Here is a 14,470-nt window from a genome sequence, read left to right as displayed (position 1 = left end):
TAATTATGGGTCATATGCATGATGGGACCAAGTTGGATGTCTCTCGTGCCCAAACATTCAGCTTTATCTATAACATGAAAACGAAGGTAGAAAAGTAATCTATTTACAAACATTTTTCTAATATAATATACATTAATTTATATTATAATATCATAATAAATTAGAACTCAGTATTGGTATAAATAAACTATGTAATTTCGCATGCATTGCTTGATATCACGAAACAAAAAAAAAAAATCATTTTGTTTTGAGGTTGCATTCATTTTGTTTCATGATTTTTTCTTTCAGAAAACAAGAATCAAAAATAAATGAATGTAACTTCGTTGCAAAATTAATTCAAAATGAGTGTGTACTTGAACTTTATTGAGATCGATACCTCAAGACAAAAATAATTTAAAATTTGAATTTATTTTAAAACAATTATACAATATTCTATAATTTAAGATTGAGCATTATATCCTATGAAGCCCGGATGATTTAAAATGGAGACGTACCCGTATTAGATACGTATCAGATACCAATATTTCATGGATACTCTCGGATACGTACTCGAAATTAATTATTTTAATTTAAAATATATATTTTATCATATACTTATAAGATATTTTACAGATACACACAAATACTTGTAAGATACGTCACATAGACATATCCTGCAAAAAAATGAAGGGTAAAAATGTGAGAGCGTATTGTGAAAATTCAATGAAATGTATATGATTCAATTTAAGACACGAATCAGTATGATTGTTTTTCGATTAACCAATTAAAATTTATGTTTTTGGTGGATGAAGGTGACAAGAGAGAGATAATAGATTTAATCAATCAACATTAAACAAATTTTGTTTTGAGTTCTTTTATTGATGCATTTGCTGATATCTTAACATATGAATGAAAATAAAATATGATTTATACGAAAACTTTACATTTTTTATTTTGATCACATATATATATTTTTTTTCACAATTGTGACTTTTATGATTATATAGTATTCAAGAGTATTAAATGGTTATTTTTTTTCAAGTGTTTTACATGCATATTAATTTTAGTATAAATAATGTGTTAACGTGTATTAGCCGTATTGTATCCAGAATTTTAAAATTTCGCATATCCACGTATCCGTATCGTATCATCTACACTTGTACTACGTACCCGGACTTCATAGATTATATCTAAAAAGACTTTAGGATACCATAATTAATCTTCACAATTTTTAAGTATTTTTAAAAACATGTACGAGATAGGAAGGAAAAGATTTTATAAGTGTTGCTCATTTTTTTTAGGGGAAGTGTAGCTTATAATTTTAAAAATCGGCTCGATCATCGACTCAATAGAGGTACTGAGTCCCTGGATCAATGGTCGAACCATTGAATTATTGGTTGAACTGCATGACTAAATCAGATTGAATCGGATTACTTGGATGTACAACTAGATCTATATAAAAATAGATAATTGTATAGATATTATCCTACTTGAGCCAAATGACCATGTTATTAAAAAAAATTAAAAAAACCATGACACATAAGTTAACTTAATTTCACAAATATGATTTTTAAATTAAATTAGTTGAATACCAGAAAAAAATGATTTAAATTAGTTGACAATAAACTTTGTATCGTCTCTAAAATTATTGTCAAATAATTCATAACACACTAATTAAAAAATATTAGACTTTCCATCCGTGCTGCCGCACGGGTTATATACATTGTAGATGTAGTAGACAAAAACAAATCTCAATGCATATCAAAGAGAATGAAATATGTTGTCCCAAATATATGCAGATGTTGGAATTCGAACCTCAGACACCACACTTATTCACCTTAAAAATATTAATTTTTATCAATCGTGTGTTACTTTATTCTTTTGTTAAAATTATATGTCAATGTTATATTATTGGTATGTTACTTCATCTTTTTTTTTTTTTTTGACAAAATGTTACTTCATTCTTTTGTAAAAATTATATGTTAATGTTATATTATGTACCTAAAAATAGCTCATTCTTAACCTCAACATGTAAAATGTTTTATTTAAATAATTTTCCTTTTATCGAATATTTGGCCTTTAACGTAAATGATACGCTTTAACTGTTTGTTGAAATGTTTCTTCCACCTGTTTATATAGATTGAAAAATTCTGGTGCATTTTGTGGTAGATATTTAACAAAGAGAGTTCAGTTCTAATTTGGATGAAAAGTGTAATATTAACAAAAAAAATGTTGCTATAATCTTTCAAAACCCTTTTATTCCAATAGGGCGATTTTTTTTGTTGAAGAAATAGGGCGATTTGTTTTGAAGAAATAGGGGAAATAAAGCGATGCCGATTTGCTTTGTTCGTGAAAATAGGAGATTAGGTGTGAGCATTAGGGTTGTTCATGAAAATAGGAGATTAGGTGTGAGCATTTGGGTTAAAACAGTAAAACTATGCAATAGGGTTTAGGTTAAAATTAGGGCTTACGGGTTAACTTTAATATATAAGAAGATTAGGCGTGAGCATTAGGGTTAAAACAGTAAAATTATGCAATAGGGTTTATGTTAAAATTAGAGCTTACGGGTTAACTTTAATATATAAGAAGATTAGGTGTGAGCATTAGGGTTGTTCATGAAAATAGGAGATTAGGTGTGAGCATTAGGGTTAAAACAGTAAAATTATGCAATATGGTTTAGGTTAAAATTAGGGCTTACGGATTAACTTTAATATATAAGAAGACTAGACCATTGACCCGTGCTAACGCACGTGTCATTTAAAAAAGATAATATTCACTATAAAATAAGACACTGTAGTTCGCGTGAATCTAAAAATTGTCGTGAATGAAAGCAAAATGTCAATACCAAAGACTTTGTTATTGTTCCATAATTCTAGTATGTAGTTCCTGTTACTTTAAAATAACATATAATTTTGAAAGGGAAATTGAAGTTCGTTGACATGCAAATAGTTTCAATAAGTAAGAAAATGAATAGTACACAAAAAGTCCTACACATTACCGAAAACTTCTCAATAGACCACATTTGATGCAACATCGGTATCATCGCTGTCGTCGTCATTAATCAATATTTTTAAACCAGCCCTCGAAGTAACCTGTGATATTGCGACGTACAACTGTCCATGTGAAAAAATAGGAGACGGTAGGTAGACACCAACATGTTCTAGCGACTGACCCTGACTCTTGTTAATAGTCATTGCAAATGAGACAGATATCGGAAACTGCCTTCGTTTAAATTTGAAAGGAATTATATTATCAGATGGTGTTAGCGATAACCTTGAAATAAACACCTTCTCACCGATATTTGAACCATATATTATCCGTCCTTCGAGCACAAATGTTCCCATCTTTGTAATGATCAATCTCGTACCGTTACATAAGCCCAAACTTTGATCCATGTTCCTGAGTAACATGACACGTGCTCCTACTTTCAGTCGCAACCGATGATTTGGCAATCCAGACACCACAATGGTGTTGAGGAATTCAGGAGTGTGGATGTCATCTACTGCGTCACCATCTATGTTTTTATGATAAGGTGTATCGTAACTTAAATAGATTTTTTCTTCACCATGAATCAAGTCTAACACATAATCATTAACCTGTTCAACGATGGTATTCTTTGGCGCCAAATGTGAGCAACTCGCACACACATCTTAAGATTCTTTCTTCCTCCAGAAATAGCTGAGATTGGAGTGTATTTGGAAGACATCATTGGCTTGTTTTTTCCTTTCCAAGAAAGAGGATGCTTATTTAGATTGAGATGGTTTGGCTAATAGCTTATGATATATTTATAGGAAAAAGGTGCAATACGTGTTAGTAGGATATGTCGGTTGAGCAATAAAGAGTATTAGTTATCAGAATAAGCACAAAATAGTGGAACAAAATTAGGAAGTGGCCAGCATTTTAGGATAAAGATTAATATGAATAAAATGAAATTAATAATGTTGATGGGGCACTTTGTTTTACTTAAGAATTGGCATGTAAATAGGGAGGGGGCGCAGAACAAAGGGATGTAGTTGAAGTGGAATAAAATTATGCCCAACATTTTTGGATAAAGATTAATATGAATAAAATGAAATTAATATTTTTGATGGGGCATTTTTTTTTACTTAAGAATTACCATAGTTGACTCGCCAAAACATATTTTAGAGATGTGGATGAAATGTGTAGTAGTTACTTGAATGAGAGGAATTAGGATTTTTAATTTGTTTCCACCCAAAACATATTTTAGAGATGGGGATGAAATCCCCTACTTATTTGAATGAGAGAAATAAGAATTTTAGTTTGTTTACACCAAAAAGTTACTTTAGAGATGTACGTGGATGAAATCTCTTAGTTACTTGAATGAGAAAAATTAGGATTTTTAGTTTGTTTTCTACCCAAAACATATTTTAGAGATGTGGATGAAATCCCCTACTTATTTGAATGAGAGAAATAAGGATTTTAGTTTGTTTCCACCAAAAAGTTAGTTTAGAGATGTGGATGAAATCTCTTAGTTACTTTAATGAGAGAAATTAGGATTAGGATTTTAGTTTGTTTCCACCCAAAACATATTTTAGAGATGTGGATGAAATCTTTAGTAGTTACTTGAATGAGACGAATTAGGATTTTTAGTTTGTTTCCACCCAAAACATATTTTAGAGATGTGGATGAAATCCCCTAATTATTTGAATGAGAGAAACAACGATTTTAGTTTGTTTGCACCAAAAAGTTACTTTAGAGATGTGGATGAAATCTCTTAGTTACTTGAATGAGAGAAATTAGGGATTAGGATTTTAGTTTGTTTCCACCCAAAACATATTTTAGAGATGTGGATGAAATCCCCTAATTATTTGGATGAGAGAAATAAGGATTTTAATTTGTTTGCACCAAAAAGTTAATTTAGAGATGTTGATGAAATCTCTTAGTTACTTGAATGAGAGAAATTAGGATTAGGATTTTAGTTTGTTTCCATCCAAAATATATTTTAGAGATTAGGATTAGTAATTGTTAGTAATAATGTTACTAAAAGTGTCACCAAAAGGTAGTAATTGTTACTAATAATGTTACTAAAAGCTATGCTACTAAAATGCTTCTGTAACACAGCTATGCTACTAAATTGATTCAGCAACACAAAAACATACACACATATAAGTTTCCCTTGTTATCAAAATTCACGTTACTAAATTGTTTGAGCAGCACAAACACAAATATATAAATCAAAAACCAAAGCAAGCAAGGCTAAATTATTTATGAAATTGAAGGGACATTTGCTAAATTCAAAGACAAAAAAATAGATGGTTCTAAAACTCTAAGAAACTAAAACTTAAAATTCAAAGTGGAAAGGTGTTGCACAATTTATCTAAACATGGACTAATTGTAAATAACATCAAGGTAGATGGTATCATGTGACCCAACCATCGGAGCACCCCCTCTGATCTTCACACCTTCACGGAGCCTGCGAGCTTCCACAAACCTATTCCAACGCCGTCCTATCTTGAAGTGTTCATAAGGAAAAGTTGCAAAAGTTAGCTCACAAACCCATCTGTTACCGCAATCATCGATAATATTCACAGTTGTTAAGAGTGTATCAAGCATCTGCGGAACATTGCCGGTGTAAAGTAGAATCTGCAAAATTAGAAATCCATGTAACTTATATCAACTAAACGGAAAAGGAATAAAAGAAGTTAAGGTGGATACGAAAAGTGTATCATACCATGCAACCTTTAGTAACATCATACTCAGTTAATTTTTTTTTGAATTCAAGAACCATGTCAGTGATATTGTGATGATAAGCGAGAAGAGATGTTATTGGGGGGAGATAGTCATCGAAAGTTGCTTGCAAATTCATCTTGTCAAGAAGGAAATGCATAGGGGGATCAAAAACCGGGTAGGGGATACTCTTGTGAAACCTATCAGTCAACTGTATATCAAATTGTCCGTCACCCACAAAAACCAAGGTAATCCAGGCACCAAGATTGATTCCGTAAAAGTCACGAATCGCTTTCCATCCCTTTGTGAGAAAAAATGCTCCGTTTACTCTGTCGACCAATACTTCAAACTTGTTGGACTTAGGATCAGTCAATATTGCATAGCGCCCAATTTGATCTCCGAAATCACCGCCAAACATGTTTGGCAAGCATACTGCACCCTAAAAAATAACAAACAAAAACATCACAAACGTTGATAAAATAGAATGCAAATAATTAAGAATAGGTATATTTCGCAAAAAACACATACAACATCAATGTCATATTCAACGATATATGATCTGTATTTCAGTCTGAGCTTGTTAATTGCTTTGTCAAGATCGGAAAGAGGGTTTTTCACCAACGGACCTACAAAAGATTGAAAGGGATTGAAAGGTATGGAAGCTATGTTGATTAAGAAATTTCGGTTTAAGAGAAAGGTATGGTTTTAAAAAGATATTTCGGTTTAGGAGAAAGGATTAAAATATATTGGTGAGGGTTTGGAGGAGGGGAGTTAGGAAATATGGTTTATGGAAATCAATTAGATAGCTAGAAATTTCGGTTTAAGAGAAATGTATGGTTTTAAAAAGAGATTTCGGTTTAGGAGAAAGGACTAAAATATATTGGTGAGGGTTTGGAGGAGGGGAGTTAGGAGATATGGTTTATGAAAATCAATTAGATAGGTTTTAGGAGGAGTGAAGTTAGGAAATCATGGTTAGGGTTTGGAGGAGGGGAATTAGGAAATATGGTTAGGTTTTGAAGGAGGGAAAAGTTTCTAAAATATTAGGTTAAAATATTAGGTTAAAATTAGGGCAACAAAGCTTTGTTTAGGAATAAGAAGATAAGAAGATGCTATGGGATGGATTCAGGTGACATGTTTGATATGTGTATATGTTCACCCCTGCCTATACCCAGAAAACGTAAAACAAATTGAACATAAAATATGGGCTTATTAAGAGGCCCATTATACCACCAGCTACTCTCTACAAACCTGAAACCCTGATAGATGTAGTACTTACAGCAGCAGCTGCCGATTTCAGTTCATATTTTTTCATTTTTATTTTTGAATCGGCAAATATTATTAAACACCATCCCCACAAGACGCAAGGTATGAACAAAACAAGATACAAATGGTGCTGCATATAGACGGTACACCATAACCACCTAAAAACACCCCTGGAGATAAACTCACCAAAACACATCACCGCCTAAAACAAACTCCAAAAAAAAGCAATGTAAACATGGTATCCACCACTGTTCATCGTCACTACTAACCCACAAAGAACACCCTTAAAAAAAACTCTCAAACCCCAACACCTAAGCTGAGCCACATTTCGAAGAGCACCTAACCGAAGGATCATGCAGCTATCACAAACCTCGCGACCTCCAATCCACCGAAAGAGCACAACACAAAGCCCAAAAATCAACTTAATTTTAAGATTTGATTCCCGATCTCGAATCAAAAGTGATCCGCCCGCCAGACTATAGAACCAAATTAGTAGGGTACCCCTTGACCAAATGTTTCAATGTTTTATCCTTTCATGCTTCTTCCTCTTTGAGTTTTTATCTTCTCTCTTCATAGTTGAATGTTGTGAAGCTCTTTCTCTATAAGATGTAGGCTGTATCGCTCTCTCTCACCCTCTCTCTCTCTCTCTCTCTCTCTCTCTCTCTCTCTCTCTCATAAAACTGGTCCGGTTCGTATACCTACCGAGTGACCGGTTTGACCGGAAACTGTCCGGTTCACACCGGTTTCCTACGGGCCAATTACATGCCTGATCCAACTACTCGCTCGAACCGGACATACCACCGAGTCCCGGTTGGACCGGTCCGACCGTCCGGTCCGACCCGATTTTTAAAACTATGGTGTAGCTCATAATTTGCAAGAAGAAAAAGATTTGTTTGATAAATACCGTTATTTTGAGTTAGCGTGTTGATGTGTCGGTTTAAGGTGTGTGTTTTTTCTGCAACATCCAATAAAATTGAACTGAAATATTCCAAGGTGCGTGAATTCGTCGTAAAACTAATATATGATTATATCGTGTTTCTTATATTTTTATTTTAATATTTAAATTTACTCTTAATTATTTATTATATATGTTATTTGTAAAAATTGATGATAATTATAAAAAGAGAAAAAAAATCAACTCAAAAGAGTTTTTTTGTATTTTGAGTTAAAACATGTTTTTTTTTTTTTAATTTTCTCATATATAGTTTAGATTATTATTTGTATTTTCTTTTATTAAATGAAAAAATTGTGTGGAAAACATTGGTGTGTTATTTAATTTTTCATCTCATACACACCACATGTCGTGGGGACTGCCCTACTGTCCATGTCCATCAATTGATTGATTCCTTCCTAATCCTAATCCTATTTCCATTCTATTCCCATGTAATCTGCCACAAAACATGCTTGTTTGGCAGCAAATTAGCCAAAAAAATCCTACCCAATGTATGACTCTCATCAACACGCACGCCTTGACTGCCTCCTAATTTCTTTCTATTTCTATGTCATAGAAGCATGCATGCCTCATCCATTACATATGAAGATACCACGTCAAGATGAGAAAAATGTTTCGTATAAAGTATAATTTACAACTAATTGATGCTTAAACATGATTTAAAATTTTAATAACAACCTATTGGGTCATGAGAGAATCCAAAAATCATCGCATTATACTCAGAGCAATCACAATAATAAATTGAATAGCATCTTCACTCAACACCTTAAAATATTATTAGTATATATAAGTCTTCGAACTTATATGTTGTTTAACATTTACTTTTATATGTAATATAAGATTTTTAACTCACTTGACACACCAACAATACCTTTCTTTATTGTGAGTCCAATCATTCCCTCTCAACAATCTTTTTTCAATCTACATTCACTTGATACGCCACCTGACCACCATTGTGATAAAGACTTACAACACAAGGGGTCGATTGAAACATTAACTCTTATTCATTTTTGAACCATAAGGGGTAATAGAGGATTGTCTCATTGTGCTTTGAACAATCAAATAAGTGGATTGTACACCAGATCATAACTCGAAGGCTTAAAACATTAGGCATAAGAGTCTCATCACTTATATCTCGTTAAATATCCATCTTTATATCTAATGTGCAGCTCATACTCACACTTGACATACCTACCATCTCGATTAGATCAAGTGTGAGTTCATTTATTCTTAAATTATGTGTTTGTTCCATCTCAAATAGCAGAAGTCTTTTAAACGATATATACTTGCATCGCGGTTGGAATAACATCAACAAAACATGTCGTCTGACCAGCATATTGTTAGGAAGACTTTCGATATATATAAGGAGCGTGTTGTATATTGCTCATAAGTACCGACAAGTGGATAGAGGTGAACGAGGGGGTGAAACCGGTCATGGTATGGTATAGAGGCATTTTTTGTAATATGGATCATAGTATTAAAATACAAATTGTACATTGTCAACCTTAGTATTTCATTAATAATACAGAGAACTGCAGCTACTCTACAATAGAAGAAGACGCAGACGAAATTGGTCGAATTTTGTTAACAGACATTGTGTGCTCTTTGTTTGTGTTTATCGTGTTCTTAATCTTTGGAATCAGGTTGATGTTGTAATCGTGCTTAGATGTCACATTTCATTAAGTTTGAAGAAAATTAAAGCCGTTGGATTTAGAAAAAGTCACTTCTACTGTTAGTAGTTTTCCCTCAATGCACATGCCAAATTCCCAACCTACTCTCTCAATTTTGACCGCTCTTATATCCGTTGTTATCACGACATATACTTTCATTTGCTGCTGTTCCTAACTTTCCAACAAGGGAGAGTGACAGACACCTTATAATAGGGGTAAAAATAGGATTACACAGGAGATATTTTTTTTTGGCTAAAATATGGATTTGGTCCCTGCAAATATGCCTCGTTTTGGTTTTAGTCCCTGCAAATTTTTTTTGTTGTTTTTGGTCCCTGCAAATATGTCTCATTTTGGTTTTGGTCCCTGGCTCCACTTTTGTGATAATTTGCACACGTGGCACATGATGACTGAACCCTTTATTAGAGAAATAGTCCTTGCAAAATCTTTTGATTTTGTAAAAGGTCCCTGCAAAATATTTTGTTTTTGGAAATAGTCCCCGCAGGGACTATTTCCAAAAAAATAATATTTTGCAGGGACCAAAAACAACAATTTTTTTTTACAGGGACTAAAACCAAAACGAGGCATATTTGCAGGGACCAAAACCATATTTTAGCCTTTTTTTTTTTTGTCACAAGAACATAAGTCATTTAGACACATGCATAAAAGAGAAATAAATTAAAAAATAAAAAATAATATAACTTTTTAAAATAATTAAAATAATAGATATTTTAGTAAAAATGCGTCTGAATAGTTTTGATTTGAAAGGATAAAGGTCGATTAAAAAATTGGAATTTGATCTAAACGACTCTAATTTATAAAGGAACTTGAGGTGTACTAGTACTCTTGCTCCATAAATTTATAAATTAACTACCTTTTTTATAAAATAAAAAGCTATTTGACAATATTTATATTTTAGAAAACTACATTTCATAAGAAAAAAACATCATTTCATTGTTTATATGAATTATATTAAATTTTAACATTTTCTCATTAAAAATAATTAATATTCTTTATTATGAGTAATAAAAATTCAAAAAAAGTAAAGTTTATTTCGTCGAAGGTTTTGATAAATAAGATTTAATTATTATAATGATAAAATAATTATTTTTCTACAAAAAAAAACTCATTTAATTATTAATTTAACAATTTGGTGTACCGATACACTCAAATTTTTAGGTGTACCATATAATTTTTCAATTTATAAATAGATAAATATATTATCGTTGCATCCACTCCGTTCTATATGACATATAAGTAGAAAAAACTTGTTTTACTTGGTTTAATTTTTTTTTAAGGGAATCTTATTTATTTTCTTCAATTGATAAAGAAGTCGTTGTATCTTTCAAATTATCGATAACTTTGGTCCACGAGATTAGAAAGATTATTTAAAAATAAAACTTAAGTTAGTTGAAGGATAATTTAAAAATAATAACGTTAAATAATAACATATATTTTCTAATAAAACTGTATATGTTGCTTATATTCATGACTAAAGAAAATATATGTTATTGTCTTCGCGATAATGAGAGTAATCCAAGCACACTAAACTACTCAACATTAAAAGTGTAAACTTCCATCCTGCTAAAATTTGGAACATAATTTGCAACAATTTACTTTCATCGCAAATCGTGATGTCGCAATTTGCTACGGATATCATGGAAGGTAATTATTTGTTTTTACACAACTCTTTATTTTCGTCCCAATTTTGCGACATAATTGTTAAGTGTCGTTTCAAGATATATTGTGACAAAAATATTAATTTCGTTCCAATTTCTTGCAATGCATGTTATTTGTAATATTATGTCACAATTTGTAATAGCCGTCGTCGATTGTTTTTTGAAAAATGACATTTCTACTTATGCTCTTTTTACATTATGCTTATTGCTGAAGCAAGAATTTAGCCAATGTTTCGGTTGATATCCTTATGTAGGATTTTTTTTTCTTCAAGAGATCAACATTGAAGAAACTTTGCACCTCAACTGCGTTTTTACGACTCAAATAACTTGGATTTTCAACTTCAAGATGTTTGAACTTGGAAGCATGTCAAGGCATGTGCCTATACTTGCTTGAGGGGATACTATTGGTTTATTGAGCAAAATAGAAATTAGAATGTTAATTGTAATTTAAATTTGTCCTGTCATCTTAAAGTACCGACAAACTTCAACACTTTTTTTGACTTTGTTTTTATAATCTCCTTCATATTAATGTCGGTCAACTTCATTGCAACATGACAACTTCTCCAATATGCACTCATTGACCTACACCCATGGAGGATATTCTTCATTGCTTACATGATTGCTCAGACTTTAGAAATCTTTTACTACACTTGACTATGCAGCGTGATAAAAAAAAATCTCCCAAATCGATGTTAAACTTTGACTATATGAGATGACATATGATGCCTCCTCAGTTTTGTTTGTCACATGATTTTGGTATGCTTAGTTGTTGTATTTATGAAGTGGTGCGGAAGATCTTCTCTTTGCATGATGAATACTTTATTATTATCCAAATCTTGGTATGGATTCACACTCATCGTGTACCTTGGTTCAGTGGATCCACCCCCTCCAGAAGGTACTATTAAACTCAATGTTGATGGTAGTTTCTTATAAAACTATGGGTGCTTGGGTGTGGTAATGTTATTTGCAACCACGAGGGTGATTGAATAGATGGATTTTCGCACCATCAAGCTAAAGGTGATGCATTGTTGTTTGAGTTGCGTGAAATCCATGAGTCTTTATTTTTGTCACAATAAAGGTAGTAACTACATTATTTATGAGAGTGATTGCTTGAAAGTCGTTGAACTATTTATTGCTGGTCGTGTTTAAGCTTATGATATTAACATCCTTCGTTTTATAGATACTTTGCATGAATGGATTTTATGGCTCAATGTGAATGCCCTTGCCTGACTCCGAGTCACTCATCCTAGAAGGTAAGCTTGAAACTTAATTTATGTTTTTCTTTTCCCTTTTTGTTATGCTGTGACGAAGCATCACTTGATATATTAGGATATGTTTTTAGTTATTTTCTTTGTATTTAAAGACAAATAAGAGATCATTTATAGGAGTTGTCCATGTGTTCGTCAACATTTTGTATTGTTTTCAGTCAAGTCGTTGCAATTCAGTTTCTTCCCTAATCATACAACTTCATTGTTGGTTTGAATCTTTTATTGAAAAATCATGTAATTCGAAAAAGAAGACACCTCATGAAAGATTAAGTGGTACTAAGAAGGTTTTTGAAGACAATACAAGTTGAAAAAATTCATCCCAAGTTCCAACGCATTCAAGAAGGATGAACGCTAAAAAAAATGACAAAAAAAAGCTACAGAATTCGCACCTTAGAGGTTGTTAGATAAGCTTTGAGGGGCTGCCTCATGAGCCCACGCGCCTTTCAGTAAAATGCACCTTCAACTTGTTTTCTAAGTTGGATAAAAAAAAACGAGCCCTCATCTCTTAACATAGAAGTAAAGATGCCTATAAATATAGAATCTTGCACGCACAAAGCCAGAGTCAAGTGTCTGAAGCTTCAAGACAGAGTTTCTTCTTCCTCTAGTTCTCTAGAGTATGTTTTTCTTTTCTTGTTTGATGAGGTATGTTACCATGTGTAACTAAACTTCTATAGATTAAAGGTCCACTAGGAACCTCTATTTATTTGTTGGATTCAATTAATAAAAGTTTTTATTTAGTTTATGATCGTAGTCTTATATAATTTATATCTATTTCAAACGGTATAATGCTCTTCAACTAGTGATTCTAATCTCTAGATTAAGGTATAAAGCTGACTATCTTTCCTTTGTTTGGACAAAAACAAAAAAGTAAATTTCATATTTCTTTTAATCTAATAATTGAATTAAAGTATGATGTTAGGGGTTAGGATTCATCTTTATGGAAGTCAAAAGTATAACCTTTGACTAGATACAAATACTAGAAATTCTCACCGATTCATCACGGGGTCATATCAAAACTATATCAAGACTAAGTCATAACTAATAATGACCAGAGTTGGTTCCAACAAAGAAGATAAAGGGGGTTCAAGGAAACTTTAATCGTCGCTACTTATCTGAATAAACCATACCTAATCTCTCATTGTGGAAGACAATTCAAAACTTGCAATCAATAAATCCTTTACTGTTTTTCAATCAACAAATTCTATTAATTGCTTAGTTAAATGATAGTCTGTGTGAAGACGATAACTTACCACTTTATTAATTGCTACAATTTGATGCACTTGTAATTAATCCATCATTATGTCTCGTTACTTTGTAACACCATAAAAAAATTATCTCATTCATTAACAACCGATTGATAGATACTTTGCTAAACTAACTAAAAGTTTAACTCAATTGAATTTCGAAGGCTCACATTGTCAAAGTGAGGTGGTGGTAATTGAACTCACGTTCTTGTTAAATATTAGTCAACTTCTTACCAAGTGAGCAAACTTTTATTGATGGAAACCATATATACACATTTACAATGATTTTTTATAGGAAAAAACAAATTTGCCATGGTTGCTATTTCTAAGATGGTAAAAATATCAAATCAAAATGTAATCAATTTGATAGTTATGTGTATGATATTACTATGATTATAAAAGTGTGATCAATTTAGTCCGCAAATCTTAACTTAATTGATAAAAAGAATTTAAAAAATTGATCAAACGTTATTACCAGCGTTTCAAACCCCGACACATTCACTTAGTTTTGCTATTTTGTCTATCTATCGATCAATCCCTTAAAAAATAAATTAAAAGTGTGATCAACATCAAAAGAACGTGTGATCAAGAAAGGTGTGTTTCAATGTACCAAGAAAAATAATTTAAGATGATCCCAACCTAATAAAAAAAGAAGGTATTTGGTGAGTGGATTCCACATGAAATGGATTAAGAATAGCGACAAAAGCAGCAAACCCATCCAATGTACCAT

General features: G+C 32.0%; 1 protein-coding gene across 1 annotated transcript; it reads right to left on the bottom strand.

The window, feature by feature from the left end:
- Nucleotides 1-5,297: 5,297 nt before the first annotated feature.
- LOC11415847 (uncharacterized) lies at nucleotides 5,298-6,053 on the bottom strand. The gene is made up of 2 exons (XM_024777770.2): nucleotides 5,672-6,053; nucleotides 5,298-5,583 (listed from the first exon to the last, which is right to left on the bottom strand). Exons 1-2 carry the CDS (start codon nucleotides 5,825-5,827, stop codon nucleotides 5,329-5,331), a joined length of 411 nt encoding a protein of 136 aa, XP_024633538.2. The 5' UTR covers nucleotides 5,828-6,053; the 3' UTR covers nucleotides 5,298-5,328.
- Nucleotides 6,054-14,470: the final 8,417 nt, after the last annotated feature.

Source organism: Medicago truncatula, chromosome 3 (genome assembly GCF_003473485.1).
Source record: "Medicago truncatula cultivar Jemalong A17 chromosome 3, MtrunA17r5.0-ANR, whole genome shotgun sequence".
Taxonomy (NCBI): domain Eukaryota; kingdom Viridiplantae; phylum Streptophyta; class Magnoliopsida; order Fabales; family Fabaceae; genus Medicago; species Medicago truncatula.
Note: the sequence above shows the minus strand (reverse complement) of the source record. Positions and strands in the feature narration are given on the sequence as shown.